This window comes from Carya illinoinensis, chromosome 9 (genome assembly GCF_018687715.1).
Source record: "Carya illinoinensis cultivar Pawnee chromosome 9, C.illinoinensisPawnee_v1, whole genome shotgun sequence".
Lineage (NCBI taxonomy): Eukaryota > Viridiplantae > Streptophyta > Magnoliopsida > Fagales > Juglandaceae > Carya > Carya illinoinensis.
The window spans coordinates 1,094,100-1,114,816 of record NC_056760.1 but is presented as its reverse complement, the minus strand read 5'-3'; the positions used below and the strand labels follow the sequence as shown (position 1 = coordinate 1,114,816).

The 20,717-nt window shown below is 36.4% G+C and overlaps 2 protein-coding genes across 2 annotated transcripts; both read left to right on the top strand.

The window, feature by feature from the left end:
* Nucleotides 1–2,928: 2,928 nt before the first annotated feature.
* LOC122277477 (dehydration-responsive element-binding protein 1B-like) lies at nucleotides 2,929–4,583 on the top strand. Its single transcript, XM_043087457.1, has one exon. The coding sequence runs from the start codon at nucleotides 2,960–2,962 to the stop codon at nucleotides 3,608–3,610; it is 651 nt and encodes a 216-aa protein (XP_042943391.1). The 5' UTR covers nucleotides 2,929–2,959; the 3' UTR covers nucleotides 3,611–4,583.
* A 7,660-nt stretch (nucleotides 4,584–12,243) lies between these two features.
* LOC122275881 lies at nucleotides 12,244–15,794 on the top strand. The gene is made up of 2 exons (XM_043085189.1): nucleotides 12,244–14,496; nucleotides 14,994–15,794. The coding sequence occupies exons 1-2, from the start codon at nucleotides 12,244–12,246 to the stop codon at nucleotides 15,792–15,794; spliced, it is 3,054 nt and encodes a 1,017-aa protein (XP_042941123.1).
* The last annotated feature ends 4,923 nt before the right edge of the window (nucleotides 15,795–20,717 follow it).

Here is a 20,717-nt window from a genome sequence, read left to right as displayed (position 1 = left end):
ATTCAAACTGACTTCGTTTTAATTTTAATTTTATTGTAATTTTTATTACATTATTGTGTAATTTCACCGATACTTTGCAATTGATTACTAAAATTGCTCATCGTCTCTGGGGTGTAAGTAGAACATCCATTATAATATATATGTTATTCTTCAATCAGTTTTGGACTATGATTGTTCTAAATTGTATGCTGATTGAACCAGAAAAAAGTAACTATAGAAACATCCTCTGAGTGAGTGACATTCCAGTTAGGCCAATGAAATGAATTTAAAGTGGGGGCAGAGCAGCAGGCTTCTGCTCCAACGATGTTCAGCTAAATCCACATGGAGGGAAATAGTGGAGGACCTTTTCAAGTAAGGTAAAAATTAAGGAAAATATTTGTGTGCCCTTTCTTCGTATCTCTTTAAAACGACCGTTAGTCATATATTTTTTTATTTAATAATTAAAGAAGTAATTTTAACTATATTGATATTTTTTTTATTTTTTAAAAATATTTAAATATATTAAAAAAATCTGAAAAGAAAAAAGAAAAGAAATATATCAAAATGAGCGGAGTAGCACCGCTCAAAGATTTAAACAAGGCTTTCAGTATTTGTTTTCTTGAGTTTTGCTACATACAAGTACAGTTGCGCACTAATCTGTGTACCAATACTGATTTATTCATACTTAAAATTTAAATTAACACTGTTTTCAATAAAATCTACTTTTTGACCAATCACATCACATTAGTGCATAGATTAGTGCATAACTATGCTTGCAACTATATTTTTCCTGTTTTCTTTTAAGGAGGGTTGATATAGGATTTCTTCTTCGTTGCTTTTCCAGCTGCCGACAGCCAATCGAAGTTCCTTATTTATATTGCTTAACAATGCATTGTCATTATCTTCATGACCGACACCTAAAAAGGCATTATTATCAAAGTTTTGCTTCTTTGCTGACTAATCTATTGGTGGGGAGGGGGGAGGGGATAAAAAGGTTTTTGCAGACTTGTTAGTTGGTGATGGGACTATCGATGTAACGGTGAAGCTTAAAATTGTTGACCCGATGCAGATAAGGAGAAGATAGTCCATCTATACCGCCATATCATGGTAATGTCGACACTTGGGTTCTATGGATGCCGGTTACGATTCTCCGACGAATTTTCACGAATTGACTCTCTCCATATTCCTGACTTTTAATTAAGGATTGTTTTTAGAGCACGCATATGACAATCAGATTGGTGAAATTAAATGAGATGCAAAGTATAGTTTTTCTTTGACTAAAACCTATAGAACCTCTTCTACATGAACCTTCTTAAATAATAAAAGTAGTGAATTTTATTTTCTAGATTAATTTGCATCTTTTTTAATTTTATTCAAAATTCAACATTTTGAATGGAAAAAAGAAATTATTGTTTTTTCAGTGAAAATGGCGTTTTCTTTTTCACACGACAGATTAAATGATGCTGGTGCCAACCAAAAAAAAGACGAAAAAGAAAAACAAACCTATATGCCTTTGATAATGGTCCTTTAATTTATGCTTTACTTTATTATTCAGTCCTCAAAAGACAACAGCCGAATTAAATAGAACTAGTATATGTTGCTACAATATTGTTGGGTCGAGAAATATAAAATTAATTTTCGTATAAAATAAAACTTGTTCTAAAAATTTTCCTCATGTTTGTTTGGTGGAGCAAATGCAAAGTAGCTTCCGTTTCAATCCGGACCTACTTTCAAATCACAAGTTCAGCCCAGTGAGCAGATGCACGTACAAAATGGGGCTAAAAAAAAAAAAAAAAAAAAGGGTTGTGTTTATGTCCATCACAACCTAAAGCTGGCCCCAGTTAATGGAAATGAACTGTCGATCGGATTGGAAAGAGAGAAATTTTCGTTGGCAACGTGACCAAAATAGTAGCCAAACCCTTTATACTGATCGTTCGGTACCCACTACCTTATTAATATAGGTAGTACTACGATTCCATTCAAATTTGCTCACTTGGTGTCTATTAGTATAAAAATGATATTTTTTTTATTTTTATTTTAAAGATTTTTTTAAACATATTTAAATATTTTTAAAAAAGAAAAAAAATATCAATACAGTAAGAACTACTTTTTTAATTATTAAGTAAAAATAAAATAAAATACATAAATGATTAAATTAAAGGAGCAACTTCAAGAGAAACTATCATTTTCTTTGAATCGCTGATTTATTTCGATCCAGCCACGTGCCGCGTCCAATATTCGACACGTTAAGCTCGTGAACAGTCGGACAAAAACCAAAGGCTTTCCGCCGGAAACAGGAACTGCCTGAATTGGACCACGGGTCCACGACCCCCCTTGAATGTTCCGGCTTAATGTCGACTTTTCTTAAAAAGTGGTCTCAGATTATCAAACTCACGCCCAAGAATATATTAAAAAAGAGTGGCTATACAGCCACACAGCCACACATGGGATCGGCCCGATTACCGTGGAATTTTTTTTGCTTTTATATATATATATATATTTTTTTTTTTAATACTTTTACGTATTGTTAAAAAAATATTTCATAACATCATTAAAAAAAATTTCTTAATTATTAAATAAAAATAAAATAACGTCTCAATACTTAAGAATTTCTGATTTAAGAGTTTAATAGTATGATGAGATATGACCGATTCTCCAAAATAAAAAACCTAAATTTGAAAGCCACCACCTATGTATATAAAAACAAAATAATAGTTCCTGTTGTGGTCATGAGACAATGTTTATTATTGGTTACAAAAGTAGTATGAACCTTTTTCCCCACGTGGGTTTTGTTTCTGCACTTCCAGCTCTTCCACGTGTTGAAATATTAAATGCCTCAACAATCAAAACACGTTTTAAATTCCACATCCTCCTATCTTCCTCGTGCCATAAAATTTCCACGGCGGCACTGCTACTATTTTCTGCATTTAAGGTACCAACTCCCTATTCCTCTCGATCTGTATGCTATTCTGGCATTTTCATGGCTATTGGAGAGGAACCAACCTCGGACAACCAACGAAGTACTATTTCACAGTCGCTAGTACTGGAGCAGACTAATTCATGGCAAATTGATCATCACGAGCAAAGTGGCAAGCAAAAAAGAAAGGCAGGAAGAAAAAAGTTCCGGGAGACGCGCCACCCGGTCTACAAAGGCGTTCGGCAAAGGAAAGGAAAATGGGTTTGCGAGCTGAGGCAACCGAACAACAAATCAAGAATCTGGCTGGGGACCTTTTCACTCCCGGAGATGGCTGCTAGGGCTTACGACGTTGCCGCCCTAGCTATCAAGGGAGAGTCCGCTTCCTTGAACTTCCCTGAAGCGGCATGTGCCCTACCACGCGTTAAGTCATCATCCTCCATTAGGGATATACAGTGTGCTGCTATGGAGGCCGCAGGGGCATCTTCCTACGAAGTAAATCCATCTTCTTCATTGTCCTTGTCCAAATCATGCTTGGATATGGTTCCCAAAACTTGTAGGATATCGTTTTTGGATGAGGAGGAGTTGTTTAACATGCCGGGATTACTTGACAGCATGGCAGAGGGGTTGATCCTCACTCCACTAGCCATGCAAAAGGGCTTCAATTGGGACGGTTTGGAAAATACCGTGGACCTGACTCTCTGGAGTACTGACTGACGTTATATATATATATATATATATATATGATATTTCACGTACATGCATGATTTTAAATTACGTACCCTTCCTAGAATATTTGGATTAATCTATCCGATTTGTATGAGAAAGTGCATTGTTTTGTTCAAATAGAGAAATTATAGCACATCTCTCCCGTTGGAGCTAACGTTTAAAGAGCTATATATATATATAAGTTATTTTTTGTTTCTTAATTGTTTTGGGAAGAGAACGGTAACGTTTATAGAGCTCGTAAATATGAATTGATTATAGCAATTACTATAATTACTTGAACATGCGTTTGCTGACTAATTTCTACTTATGACCCGACGTTTATACGGGCTAGCTCGCTATATATGGACCATATGGTAAATGTTAAAATTAAAAAAATAAAAATAAAAATGTAAATCGATCCTTTTCCTCAGGGGCATTCGGTCATGATCATGATAATGTCGTATATTATATCATTCCAACATGAAAGTATCAGCTAGCATCTGATTGCATCGATCGTTGGATATAGAACATAAATTTAATTACACAAAAATATTGTATTATGCCACGTCATTATTAATGCCGCTAGCTTCTACGTACAACATCTTTCCTTTGGGTAACTCTCCTTTTAACTGATCATGCATAACACACGGCTCGGCTATCTGGAAATCAAATGAAAAGAAAAATAAAATTCATCCGCACTTGTTCCGTTCAGAACTCAGAAGCTCATCATGATCGATCAGGTTCCGGCCGTACGCGCGTGTAAATTACAAGGCATTATTTTCAGGTCCATTAGAAGCACATGACTTCAAGACAAAGGCCGTTTTGTTTTCCATTTTGCTGTCCATTTGTATCTTCCAAGCATTCAGACGATTTTTTTTTGTTTATCTGGCGAATAATCCTTCTGTTGATTATAAAAACTGCTGCGTGCCATATTTTCGCTATTTGGATGTGTTTTCCCCGAATTGTTTGTCAAACCTTTGTCTTTTCTTCCACATGAGGACCACAACACATATTTTATATTCTACTTATAGACCTCAAGGAAAAAGCTAAAGGTCTCCGCGCGAGACATTCTTTCAAAAAAATTATCCCGATTGTGATTTTTTTTTTTTTACTAATAGTTAAGAAAATTATTTTTTAATGAATTTGTAATATTTTTTTTAAATGATTGAAGTGATTTGCAAAATATTTTAAAAAAAATACAAAAAATAAAAAAGTGCAAAATACGTACACTTATCGGTAGGCAGTGCCGGGACACCTCTTGGTGGCCCTAACACTGCCCTAGACCCAATTATTTTAGGAATCCATGGCATCAACGTGTTGGTGTAATTAGGCGCTTATTATAGGAATCCATGGCATCAACGTGTTTCACTTCGTTGGTTTTTGTTCCTTTTTCTTTCTTTTGGGTCAAATGTAGCTCGCATGACATCTGCGTCATTTGGTTAGACGACAATGGAAAAACTAGAATGAGATTGTTAGGTGAAAGTACTGTAAGCCAAGAAAGAGGGAATTAGGCCGAGATGCGATCAAAGAGGGACCAAGTGACGACCCTTGGAGTTATCTTGACGACAGATCATAGTTCTATTCGATAGATCTTATCTAGTGAGAGATTCACGCAGACGAAACAAGTCCTGCAGAGGCACCTTATTCGGAAGGACACCATCGTTCTAAGTGTTGTGCTCAGCGTAACAATTCCTCTATATCATGCCCTCCAAAACTTATAATAAATACACTTATAGGTACACGTTACAAGAGATATAGATTCATTAGAGATTCTTGCTTTTCTCATTGGGTTAACTGTTAGAAATATCCCTATTAGAATCACCTCAAGCTGTTTCTCTGTTTCGCAGGCTGCTATTAGGACGTGGAGGACGCGGCTGCAGACACGGCTAAGAATTGCCTCTTAACAGAAACAAAAATTCTATGTGCAATCATTTTTGTACATTCTTTTGTACACTCCAATGATATGATTGGTTGGATATTAAAAAAAAATTAATCCAGCCAATCATATCAGTGGAGTGCGTAAAAAATATGTAAAAATGACTGTATGTAACATTACTCTAATAGAAATCACAGCTCATCGATAGGCGTTGGATATGACTGTCATTTTTTATAAATTAAATTGTTTTACAGTTAAAAAATAATAATAATAATTAAAAAAGGAGGAGGACTGAAGGAGGAGGAGGAGGAAGTTTTAAATTGAAGAGTCGGTGAGTAATGGGCCTATCACTAATAATAAGAAACGGCAAGTAATGAGCCTATCACTAGTACATAATCGGGAAGGACTTCTCTGAGCCCATTAGACGAGATTGTTCTGTAAAATGATGATAGGCCAGCTAGCAAAGGATATCCCCAAACAACTTTATGCTTTAGCTTTGGATACTACGACTTACGTACGTTGCTTAGTATTATTTTTAGTATAATCGAGGCTTTATGTACTTGAACTTTACATGTAGGTAGTATACCTTGTATTAATAGGACCAATAAAAAATAAAATATTTAATAATCGTAAATATTATTATTATAATGTTCAAATACTATTGTTCTCAAATTTGGGACCCCCTCATTTAATTAAATCGGCTGCAATGGCAAACGAAAACCCGGTGATCGAATTACTGGAGTGGGGAGGAAAAAACCTTGACCCAGAATTATCCTCCCAACATCTTCATCAGCTTCAGCTTCACAACCGTAATTAATCTAAGAAACGAAAGTCCACGATGGAAACCGGTTCCGTAGAACATGATCAAGCCAATCAAGTCGTGGATATTTGGGTGGCAAACAAGGAACGCCAAGAAGCGATGCAAGACAGGATCTTCAACATCTACTAAGGACAGTCGCCAGTAAAACAACTTGTCGCGTCGTCAGAGTCCCCCCAGAGCTTCATCGAGAATTAACGGCAATTCCTACCAGCCCCGCATTGTTTCCATCGGGCCTTATCACCGCGGCAAGATTCACCTCCAGATAATCGAGGAGCACAAATGGCTGTACCTCCGCTCCTAATTACTCTAGCTCAAGGACAGAGACCATTGGTAGGACCTTAGAGGACTACTTGAAAAGCATCTATCCTTTTGAAATGGATGCTAGAGAGTGTTATTCCCAGGCTATCCACCTCTGTTCCGACGAGTTTCTCGAAATGATGGTTCTTGATGGTTGTTTTATGCTAGAATTGTTTCGTAAGGTTAACAATCCGGAAATCTTCGAACGCCACGATCCTCTCGCTACCATGGCCTGGATATTACCATTTTTCTATAGAGACTTTCTCCGACTCGAGAATCAGATACCCTCCGATCAAGTCATATATAGGTGCCACGATCTCAAAGGCTTGCATTTGTTGGACTTCGTTCGATCAAGTTTTGTACCGGTACCACTCGATCATGATGAACTTCCACCACACGAGGGTGGTGCTATTATTTGGAATGATTTTGAAAAAAGTAACTAATATCCATATCAATTTAGATCTGCAATCACTCATAGAATTCGTCATAGTAGTGCTATCTGTACGTACTCATATTCATATATATATATATATATATATTTGTTTGAAGGAAATTTTTTATTATCTTATAAATCAAGATCCTCTATAGTTTCTAGTCATTTTATGCATAATTACTACTCTAAATACACTACCATTCAATAATTGTCACATCTTGCATGCCAAAAAAGAAAAAGTAAGTTTCCACATCTCAGAACCCAAGAATTAAATGCTCTCAGCAAGTTGCAACCTCACAAAACCCCACTACATTTGATGCATGCATGATGTATGCAAAGTTCATTGCGACCGAATCCGCCACTTTCTTTGAGTTTGAATGCCAAACTTTCAATTAATACAACGTGTAATCTCAGAGCAAGAACAGGTCTACGAAGGAGCAGGTGTACATACTACAGTGGATACATCTCCTAGTTAACTTTGAATTAATACTCATCCACTACTTGCATGCCTACCCAACATAATAAATAATAGTAAACTACTCGTCACTTTTCACGGGCCCTCTGCTTATATAAATAGAAGCCAACCCGATCACTAGGCTGCCATAACATTTCACGTTTGCCTGCCTGCCTGCCTTCTGCCTGCACTTCCAAATATTTCCCTTCAAACGCACGTACGTACGCGCGCTTGCAAATAAAATCAGTGAACATTTCATTAAAACTACATCTCTGTTGCCTGCCCGGTGATCAAAACTAGCCCTTCAGTTTCACCATGAATCGTTTTTCGGTGCTTCTTCAAATTCCTCAACCCTCCACACCCACAAACATGATTAATGATATGTATTCCAACTCGCCCGTATTGGCCATGCCTCCAGCAGACAGATTATCGCCTCAATTTTATAAAACAAACATGCAGTACGTGAAACTTTCTCCACCCAGAAGAACTTTTCATGGTCACAAAAATGGTATAATTGGTTCCACACCCCTCGTGCATGTGATGCCATCGTGTACAACATCATCAATCGAAGAAGAGAAAATTAAAGAGATCGAAGAGCTAACCAGAGGCATCTCAGGGTTGTATGCGGAAGGCCCTGATGCTAGGAAAAGAGGTTTGAATGGTCGGACCATCACGCAAAGGCGTCGTTTGAATGTTTGGTCGACATCAACTCGTGGTGGTTCTGGAATGTTTGGTGGCTTGTTTCGGAAGCCTGGACGTTTCAAAATAAGGACTCTGATTTTGGAAGGGACCACCAAAGAGGAACATAAATGAATAGGAAATTCGATCACTTTTTTGTTTTTAAATTTTGATTTTGTACTTAGGTTATCATGATCTAGTTTTTCTGACTTGTAAATGAATAATCGTGTGTATATATATATATATATATCTTTATATGTATAAAGAGTTTATCAAATAGAAATTTCTTGTTTTAATGGAGTTATAGTAATTTTAATTGTTTTCCTTTAACTTTTCGTTAAGTTCGTCTTGCTATCGAATTTCACTTGTCTCATTGGTTGCTGTAAAAGAATATTTATGAGAAAGGAAAAACACTTCCAACACTAAGCGCCTTTTCGTATTCATCGCTCACTACAACAAATTCAGCCTTTTGCTACCATTATTTTTCCAGCAAATCAAAACTTGTCAATAATACATACTTTTATTCACAAAAATATGGTCTCCAGAAAAATGTTAAAGAATCTGTCAATAAAAAGCAATATTATCGGCAACAAATTTTAACCGGATAAGATTTTGACGTTACAAGTTAGTTTCGGTGTGTTTTGTATGTGTTATAACGACATACAGTCGCCGCACCTTGTATTCCCCATTATTAAGATGACTCAATCTTAATGTGACGAGTAAAGGTCGCTGCTAAAAGTGGGTTATATAAATTAGGCTGAGATTGAGTGCCCCGATTTTTCCCCTCTTCTCATCGGTCCCTCTTCGTTACGCATACACAAAAATTGGGCGAAACCACATCGGCCGATGGAGAATTCCAGAGTTATCATAGATCGAGAATCCTATGCTTCTGGACTTGGGTTTTGAACTGCAGTGCATCATCTGAATCGTCTTGACAGTGAGCGGCGTTGATGGCTTGGGGATCATTTTACCGATTATCAAGCGGTAGTTTGGGGAGGTTCTCGATCCCCTACTGTGACTAGTCAGTTCTCCCCACCCCTTAAATTTCGAAACAAAAATCAATTATATTCAGCCATAACTGATTTTTGTGTGAAAATCGGAGTGGCTAAGTATGATACGGTCAGGTAAAAATTCCTGCATTATTTTCCATTGCCGCCCTTGTTTTGCTGTAATAAGTTGTTTGTCTAAGTTTTGTTAAGATGTATGATGAGGGGATAGGAAGTATTTGCTCCTAGATTTAGGTGGGTTTCTCGGTTTATATTAGCCAAAACATCTTGTTGGCATGCCAATCAATAGGGTGAATTAGTTGCAGCAAAACTAATTCCACTAAATCTGCATGGGCATAGAAAGAATTTATGGTTGTCTGTATACTATATTCAAGTAGCTAGCCTTGATGTTTAATCTTCTTAATTATAGGTGAACTAAAACCCTATGTGTTGTCAGACCCTTATTAGTGAGAGGCTTTTTTTCACATCGGTGAAGCTTATACCAGACATGATCCTTTCATAAATTAATTGAGTATATATATATATATATATATATATATCCATTTACATACAGGAAAGTTGGATGGTTTTGCAATGTTAGGGCAGAACCAAAACAACTTATAGGAAACTGTGGCAGAGTTTTTAAAAATTATCAGTATGGTTTTGGTTTTATTGAAATATGAAAGAAGAACCAATTTAGCTTTGTTTATACAGATTCATTTTTTAGAGGAATGTTCAGTGTAGCCTCTATATGGTTTAGATTTTATCGAAATGGTATGTTTTAAAAGGATAACTGCAGAAATTTGAAGATATCTTCATTTCCTTTGCTTCAATTGGCCCTTTGCTCCTTTGTTTCCCTGCTTCGTTCCAAGTCTCAAATTTCTGTAGTAGGCATTTGTAATTCAACATATGCAGCTATAACCATTGTATGAATTGCCTGCTTGCTTTATATGAGACTGTTTTTTGTTGAATCTGGAGCTATACGAAGAGGCTAGAGCATAAATTTTAGACTCAATCTCAATTGATGCTTGCTTTATTTATTGGCATCATCCTAGAGTATCTTCCAAAAAAAAATAATTTGGAAGATGCCATCTAGTGAGTGCAGCAACTCCAAAGTGCCCATGAACATTCTGCTAGCTGAAACATATGCAGGTTCCATGACTTTTGTTTTCTATCTTCTGTTTTTCTTATGGTTTTGAGTACTTAATAATTATTTAAGATGGCTGGGGATGCATGCATGTCTGGTTATGGGGTCAACCCATCTCTGTTGTAAGAAATATACAACAGCAATTTATATAAATAAAGTTTCTATATCAAAGCAGGTTGGAAGTATTGCACTCCTTTCACATAAACAGATCCTTGGTTGCCACCAAAATCATGATTTCACTCCCACACAAATATCGCATCCTTTTTGGACTTTGGCATTACTCATGTGATTGCCAAGGTATCTAACACAAATACATTGCAAAACTAAGGCCGATTAATGGTGTTAATAAGGTGTTGGCCTGCAGCTTGCTTTAAAGGATCATGTAATATTGCCTTATGTTCTGACATAGCTTTGTATGTAAATGCTTGCTTGTGCTGATATGTATTTGAGGGCAATGAATCCATGGAATGTTTTTCATCATTGGCAAACCACATGTGATTGAAGTTGGATGTGGGGATTCTATGCATATATAGTATCATCCTTTGCTAGTAATTTTTTGGAATAGATTTTCTTATCATGCTTGATGACTACCTAGTACAATGCTAGTTACCGGTAGAACTTAAACATTTGTTGGATGTAGTGCAAGCACTTCTAGGCCTTGCTGAAATTAAACATTGAAACTTTTAATTGCATTCAAATGTGTAGAAGCCCGAGTTTGTTTTTTTATCTAATTTATTTTGTTTTTGATATGTAAATGTCAATATACATCTCAATAATAAAAATTTTACTTCTCCAACGTCCAGCCCTTCTCTTTCATTCCTGTCCTGGATTGTGCACTTTTATAAGAGCCATATGATCTTGATAAAATTATGTGGTTGACGTCGGAACGTTTTGTGGCATGTTTGATAAAATCATTTGGTGAATTTGGAATTGTTTTCCCAATGATCCCCAAGTTCTGGTTGTGGACTGTAAACTAATATCTCTGAAAGTCAAGTTGAAAGTTTGGAATGCTTATCAGTTTCACAACATCATAAGCCAAATAAACCTGCACTTTTACATAAACACAGTTACTCAAGTAGGGATATTTCTGTTTGGTATTTACATATGAGCTACTGATCAGATTGGTACTAGATGCTGAATACCTATGGATGTAGAATCTTCATCATATGATTCGGAATACTTGCTTTTATAGATAGCATTTTTTTGAAAACTGAATTGAAGTACTTTATGATTGCTAGAGGGTGACAGGAATAAAACCATTTTTATTGGCTCAAACATGCTATATAATGCAGATTGTAATACAATTTCAGAAATACACTTAGGGACATTTTCATTATCCATTAGTGGATTTTTAAGTGACATTGCATAATCCACACAAGTTAGTAGGGTATGAAAATTTGTTCCTTTTGAGGATATGATTCAAGCATCTAGGTGACAAACTTGTTAATTCTCTTATAGGGCCATGCATGTACTACACAATTGGTAGGCCTTTTTTAATGTCGTTGCGCACCCTCCCTCTAATTTATTGGGAGCAGTATTTAATTATTACACAGTAGACAATGCTCATTTATAGCTCCGATGCGTATACATGTGTTGACACTAGATAACATGCTTGTGCAAGAAATCTGCTTGCTTCTTAGTTATAAGTCATATGCTTTCTATAAGTAATGTTGTACCAATAGATATAATCATGCCTGCAAGCATGATTATATATCTCCCCATTCTTACTCATTCCAGTATGTTTTTAGTATGTACTGCAGTGCGAAACAAGCTGCATTTTTCCTACTACGTCACCCATTCAACTTCTCATACAATTCTATGCTAACAAACTACATTGCTAAAAGTTGTTCTATCCATTTAACTCTGTCAGGGTCTTAATGGAGTCCACTTCATATTAACTTATATCAAGTTCAAAGTTACTGTGGCCTACTTTTGTGCTACCAAGATTTAAATGGATAAATCTTGGATGCATATTGAAGATAGATTGCGGTCCCATGAATATGCTGAAGGAGTTAATCATTTCTTATCAATGGCTCAATCCATTGCTCCTTCCAGTGACTCCATTAGGTGTCCTTGTCGGGACTGTCGTAATAACTTCTTCCAGCCATTTACTGTTGTGAGGGATCATCTATTTTTGAGAGGGATTGATAGAAGTTATACTCAATGGATATTTCATGGAGAAGATGATCCTTTTCATGCCAACCGGTCAGACGATCCGGATGATGGAGATGATACTGGAGAGTACATTGATGACGTCGATGAGATGTTAGATGACATTCGGGTGGGATCCTTCGTGGATGATATTACCGGTTTAAATGCAAGTGGCAGTGATGATGATAATGCACAGCCCAACGTTGGGACTTCTAGACACCATACGTTTGAACAGTACGTCGAGGATGCACGACGTCCACTATATCCTTCGTGTACAACCTACTCAAAGCTATCATTTATAGTGAAGTTGCTTCACATCAAGACAATTGGGGGTTGGAACGTGAAGTCATTTAACATGGTGCTAAAGCTATTGAAGTCTGCATTCCCAACTGCTCTCTTGCCTGAAGACTATAATGATGCACGTCAGCTAGAGTGTGGGTTGGGATTTAGTTACACCAAAATCCATGTATGCCCAAATGACTGTATGTTGTTTTGGAAAGATGATGAAGACAAAGATGAATGCCGTAAATGCAACGCATCTAGGTGGATCTCAATGACGAGTAAACACCGGGTACCTCAGAAAGTGATGCGTTATTTTCCATTGAAGCCTAGGTTGCAACGCCTTTATCTATCAAAGAAGACAGCAGAAGCCATGCGATGGCATAAAGAGGGCCGTATCGATGATTCGAACTGTATGAGGCATCCAGCTGATTCCAAAGTTTGGAAAGATTTTGACAGGAAATATGATTGGTTTGCCAAAGATTCTCGTAATGTCCGTCTTGGACTGGCGAGTGATGGGTTCAACCCGTTCAATAACATGAGCAAGCCCTATAGTATATGGCCAGTAATACTTCTACCTTATAACTTGCCACCTTGGTCTTGCATGAAAGACCCATACTTTATGTTGACCTGCTTGATACCTGGTCCTAAATCACCAGGAAATGATATCGATGTCTTCCTGCGTCCTTTAGTTGATGAGTTGAAAGAATTATGGGAGGTTGGTATTGAGACATATGATGCATTCAGTTATGATGTTTTCCGATTACATGCATCTTTACTTTGGACTATAAATGACTTTCCTGCATATGCCAATCTTTCTGGGTGGAGCACGAAGGGGAAGTTGGCTTGTCCTGTGTGCAATGTTGATACCGATTCTATGTGGTTGGCGTATGGGCGTAAACATTGTTATATGGGCCACCGTCGATGGTTGGCCTTGGACCACCCTTGGAGAAAGAAAAAACGTGCTTTCAATGGTGCCAACGAGGTTCGGATTCAACCAGCAAATCTTTTGGCCCAAGCTATATTTGAATCATTATCCATGGTCCCGAATGTGCAATTCGGGAAAAGTTCACGGAAGAGGAAACGGGCACCACAAGAATTAAATTGGACAAAGAAAAGCATCTTCTTCGATCTCCCATACTGGCAAGAATTAGAGTTGAGGCATAACCTAGATGTAATGCATATTGAGAAAAACATATGTGATAGTGTGTTGGGCACCTTGCTGAGTATTGACGGAAAGAGTAAGGACACTGCGAATTCAGGAATGAAAAGTCATGACTGCCACATTTTCCTCCAACGGTTGCTTCTGGTCGTGATTGGTGGTTATCTGCGGCCGGACATTCGGCTAGCTTTGATCGAGCTATGTACATTTTTTAAAGAATTGTGTGCTCGAACATTGACTTATGAATCATTGCATCGGCTTCAGGCAGAAATTTCTATCATACTATGTAAACTTGAGATGATCTTCCCACCTGCATTTTTTGATATAATGGTGCACCTCGCAATTCATTTACCGGACGAGGCATTGCTTGCTGGACCAGTGCAATATAGGTGGATGTATCCTTTTGAGAGGTACCTAGGGAAGTTCAAACGTTACGTCCGGAACAAAGCCCGCCCAGAGGGCTCAATTGCCGAAGCATATGTTCATGTTGAGTGTTTGACGTTTTGCTCAATGTATCTCAATGACATTGAGACCAGATATCAACGGTTTGAAAGAAACGCAGACCTTCCAGAACAGAGTAATGAAGAATTTTTTTCTGTATTCTCACAAAAGGTACGTCCGCTCGGGGCAGCCAACATTCACATGCTTGCCGAGAAATTATTTGCAAGAGCCCACTGGTATGCGCTAAATAATTGTGGCGAGATCGAGCATTACCTCGAGTAAGTGGTGAATTCTTTGCAGTTACCGAAATCTTCATCTCATCATCAAAACACCGTGTAACTATAAGACGTTGTTTTGCAGTGAGCATTATAACATGATTACAAGGGAAGTCACAACCAACACTGCGCGCAGGCACGAGGCTCAATTTCCCGGGTGGTTCAAGAAACATGTATGTATTTCTCTTGCATAATGTACAAACAACCTTTAAATGAGAGGCACCCCGGTTGGTGTGCATTACATTTGAATCCGACATAAAAGTCTGTCAACTTTTATTGACTATAATCACGTTGTCTAAAATAAAAACCAACAGCAAGGATATTATTATATAATTATAGTTGTATCTCCTATTTTGCAAGCATGATTGGATTTGTTGTTTGCTTGGACAATAGATTCGAGAGAAGCGTGCAATGGATCCAACCAGTGTACGAGATGAAATATATGCACTTGCATGTGGTCCCGACAAGTGGGTTGCGTCATACGCTGGTTGCATAATGAATGGAATTAGGTTTCAAACAAAGGATCGAGAGAGGCACCGGCGAACGCAAAATAGCGGTTTGGTTGTCCGAGGTGAACATCAATCAAATCCCATAGACTTCTATGGGGTGTTGAATGATATCATAGAATTACGATATATAGGTTGGCGTAAGGTGTATTTGTTTCATTGTGATTGGTGGGATGTTGGTGATAAGCGAAGAGGGATTCGCGTTGGGGACCATCTAACCAGCCTGAACACGTCTAGAACATGGTATAAAGATGAGCCTTTTGCTCTTGCTTGCCAAGCGCAGCAAGTGTTTTATGTAAAAGACGTGAGTGTGGCGGGTAGTTGGTATGTGGTCCATAAGATAACGAATAGAAATGTATACAACATCCCTTTAGTATCAGCAGCTGAGGTGGCAGATGATGGTGCCGATTCTGGTGAGGATGACGCTTTACAGGAGGATGAAAACATCCCGACAAACGTGCCGTATGCCCAAAGCAGTGACCTAGACTTGATGACCCCGTTGAATAGGGTAGATGAAGAACCATTGCTGCTTGACCCTTCGATCATGCTAGAACAGCAACCATCTGAACTACCTGACCACGAGGAATACGTCGAGGATGCCGAAGGAGTTGATGATGAGCTGGGAGTTGACGATGCCTCCACTAATAGTGCGGACAGCGAAGAAGACAGTATTGCAGAAGCCGATTAGAAGTCAATCAACTTCAGATGATGGTATGTTTTTCATAATCATATATTTATTTGGTATTTCGGAAATGTGGACTTCTTGTCATTATTTATTGTTAATGAAATGTGTTGTCACAATGTGTATGTTGACTTCTTTATTAAGCTACATACATTATAACACGATAATATAATGTATTGAACCAAGGATAAGGAAATGAACTACAGAATGATTGTCAGACTAATACAACTTTCTGAGCATTATGCAGGTTTTGCATGTGGAGGTGAAGGACTAGAGTTGGGGTAATGGGGTCATGATGACAAACTTGGTGTAAGTTCTCATCTATGCTCATGATAGTGCTATTTTGAGTATTGTTTCAATGCACTACAGAATGTTCATACTACTATATATATGTTCAGCTATAGTGTTTGTATATGAAGCTTATTTCATAAACAAAAAGACAATTCACCATCTAACCAGCATAGGAATGTATAACAAGATCTGGGCATACATTTTTATTTGGGCATCCAGTGTTCATCTTTACCAACAAAGTTAATGGTGTACTGTTTCTTGAATCCCCATAATATGTGGTTTATGGACAAAATTAAAATATGAACTTTTGAATAATATTTTACTGTAGAACGAGCATATATCCACAGCAAAATAAGGCAAGCGATACATGAATACGAAAGAAACTGAACAATATATTCAATGTATATGCAGACGAAGCTACTTGGTGGCAGCCACAGGCCTCAACGAAGGTGGTTTCCAGTTGGGTATTAACAATGAAATACCCAGGGTGTGATTGTTTTCTTATTTATTATGGGCAAACTTATGAGCATGTCTTAGTAAGGAATAGTTTGAATTTGTGGCAGTACTGCTGATTACATCAGTCTCTAGCAAGACTTTGCATACAGTATTGACTATTATAAGTTAAACTTCCATACAGTATTGATGTGTTTCTTATATAATTAAGATGGTTTGACAGGTCAACAGGAGTACAAGAACACATAAACTATCATTTACCCCAGGTGACTACCTTAACCTTCTACATGCATGCCTCCTATAAATGCTGAAAAATTAAAGCCCAAGTGATCAATAAATCTGATAAACATTTAAACGATCATATTTAGGGTATATGAATTAACAATACAGGGGTGATGACAATCAAATAAATGAAAACTGAAAATTTATGCTAATCAACATTGGCTATAAACACATGATTATATGTAATTTATTATACTTCTATGCTCAATTAGAAGTACTTTCCCACACAGTCTGATGTATAGCATATTATGATATAAGGCGAGCTGATAGTGTTTTTAAGATTGAAGAAATATACAATTGATGGATATATCGATATTGGGGTTGAGCAATGTAGTTGCAAATGAGGTCTATGGGTCATTTCCAACAATGGCGTATGGGCGTAAGTTTTATGCTAGCATTCACACATATGAATGAATACTCCATGATCTTTCAATCAAGTGTGAATGATTAAAAAATATGATGTCAGCATGCTGAAAACTGAATACTACCATATTTCAACTTCTGATAACTGTGTTGAACCCAAGATTTCAAGTTTTATATAATTATATATTTACACATGGATTTTGATGATAACAAATGAATTCAAAGAATAAAGAAGTCTCAAACTCAAGTTGTCTACACAATGGAGTCAAGCACATCAAGGAAACAAGCATGAGCAAGAAGGGAACAAGTTCACATTAAAATTATAGAGTAATGTTGTAAATCTCTTCAAAATTCGAAATTAGGATTAATGCTCAAAATTAATATTTTATCATAAAGCATTAAAATACATTTTCCACATGTGCATGAATATTTTTGAAAATTAAATTTGAAAATTTTGAAAGATGATTGATTGTCATCTTTTGCATGTGCATGCCTTGATTAAAGGGTTGAACTTTGAAAATATTAAAGATGATTGATTGTCATCTTTTGCATGTGCATGCCTTGATTAAAGGGTTGAACTTTGAAAATATTAAAGATGATTGATTGTCATCTTTCACATGTGCATGTTTTATTTGAATATTTTCAAAAGTGATTGATGCTTTTTTAGACTTATACAAAAAGTAAAAGATTAGGTTTGAATTTTTTGAAAATGAAAGTATGCTCATTTTGTCATATGCCAAAAGTAAAAGATTAGGTTTGATTTTTTTGAAAAAGTGAATGATGTTGTCTTTGACAATTGAAAAAGAAGAACCTTTTATTTGAATTCTTTGAAAAAGTGAATGATGTTGTCTTTGACAATTGAAAAAGAAGAACCTTTTATTTGAATTTTTTGAAAAAGTGAATGATATTGTATTTGACATGTGAATCTTTTTAAATTTGAATATGAAGTCTCATATGCCTATAAATAGATCATTTGAGAGCTTCACATTCACAACACCAAGAGCATACAACATTCATTCAAAGCTTTCATTCTCTCTTCTCTAAACATTGAGCCTTAATCCTTGTTCATTTTGAGAGATATAGTTTGCGCTGTATTGTTCTTATTTCACTCGTTGAGGAGTGTTTTCTGATAACCTATCCACTATCAGCTTTTGTATCAGAAAAAGGGTGTGTATAACCCTTGTGTGTGTAGAAAGTATTCTACACGGGGAATAGTTGAATCACCACGTGTAAGGTGATTGCAAGTGTAGAGGGTGTTCTACACGGATCCTTTGTAGCGGTGTTGTTCAAAGGTGTAATAGGTTTCTATCTCCACCTGAAGGAGGTTGAATAGTGAATTTGGGAATCCTCAAGGGGTAGCTTGAGGCGAGGACGTAGGCAGTGGGGCCGAACCTCGTTAACATACTGAGTTTGCTTCTCTCTTACCCTTACACTTTATATTTATTGTTATTTCATATTTTGTTTATATTTTATATTATATATTTGATTTATAATTGTTATTTTTTTTAATACAACTCAATTCACCCCCCCTCTTGTGTTAGTCATCTGGGCAACAATTGGTATCAGAGCTAAGAGCTCTATTATAAGATTAACTATCTTTTGAGTTAAGATCTTATGGCTAACATTGCAGCTTCATTTGGTGAAGGTCAATCTAGTAGTCGGCCTCCACTCTTTTGTGGAGATAATTACTCATTCTGGAAAGTTAGAATGAGAATATTTCTTCAAGCTCAAGGTAGAGAAATATGGAAATGTATTGTAAATGGACCTTATATTCCAACAAAAGTGGTTGGTGGAGTAAAGGTCAAAAAGGAAGAAGAAGAGTTTGATTGTGAAGACGATAGACTTTATACTTTAAATTTAACTGCTATGAATTTATTATATAATGCTCTTAATGGAAATGAGTTTAATAGAATAATGAATTGCGCTACGGCAAAGGAAATTTGGGATAACTTGGAAGTAACTTATGAAGGAACTTCGCAAGTCAAAGAATCAAAAATTTATATTCTTACTCATGAATATGAAATGTTTAAGATGAATGATGATGAATCTATTTCTAGTATGCACACTCGTTTTACTAACATCATAAACAGCTTGACAGCTCTTGGCAAAGTTTATTCCAAGGTGGAGATAGTAAGAAAAATTCTCAACTCTTTACCAAAACGTTGGGAATCAAAAGTTACAGCGATTCTTGAAGCTAGAGACCTCAAGAAGCTTGAAGTCAATGAACTCATCGGGTCACTTATCACCCATGAGTACACATTGAAAAGAGGAGAAGAAGAAGGAAAGCCAAAGAAGAGCTTAGCACTTAAAGCTGTTCCTCATGAAAGTGAAAGTGATGAAGATGAGGAAAATGACGATAAAGATGAAGAAGTTGCGATGATAACAAGAAGAATTCAGAGGTTCTTGAAGAAAAATAGAACTCCTCCGTGGAAATCTTTCAAAAAGTTTTCCAAGAAAGATTCAGGTAAAAACGACACTTTAATTTGTTATAAATGCAATAAACCTGGTCATATCAAGCCAGATTGTCCTCTGCTAAAGAAAGATCGAAACAAGGGCAAGAAAGCAATGAAAGCTACATGGGATGATGATTCAAGTAGCTCAGATAGTGAAGCAAGTAATGAAGAATCAGCAAATCTTTGTCTTATGGCTAAAGATGACATTGAGGTAACAAATCTTGATAATATTGAAAATCCTTCATATGAAGAATTGCAAAATGTTTTAGAAGAGATTTATGAGGAATTTGAAAAATTGGGTATCAAGTATACTGCTTTGAAAAAGAAAAATTCTTCTTTAACAAACGAAATTGAAATTTTAAGAAAAGAAAGTATCATTTTGAAAGATGAAAATCTTGAATTGAATAAGAAGAAAACCGATTTAGAAAATATTGTTGAAAACTTTACGAATGGAAAAAGAAATTTTGAAAAACTTCTTGGTAGTCAAAGATGTGTTTTTGACAAAGCAGGTTTGGGATATATGCCAAAACAAAAATACAAACCTTATAAAAATTTCTTTGATAATCATTCTACCTCAAAGACTAATATTCAAAATTCTTTTCATAAAAATAATTTTGTCAAAAAAGGATATTATTATAATCATTCAAGTTTTTCATATATGTCACATGCTATTTGTAATTTTTGTAATAGAAATGGTCATAATTATCATACTTGTCCTATTAGAAGAAATCATACAATGACTATTAGGGCCATATGGGTACCTAAAAATCTTGTTTCTTCTAATACTAATAAATAAAGGACCCAAAGAACTTGGGTACCAAGAAAAATCATTTTAATTGTTTTTATAGGTATGCATGAAGTCATCCACAAGCAAAAATAAGTGGTTTTTAGATAGTGGATGTTCAAGACACATGACGGGAGACAAGACTAAGTTCTTTGATCTTAGATCTAAAGAAGAAGGACACGTGACATTTGGAGACAACTCGAAAGGGAAGATCGTGGGAATAGGTAAAATTGGTAATGAATCTTCTCTAATAATTGAAGATGTTCTACTTGTTGAAGGTTTAAAACATAATCTTTTGAGCAT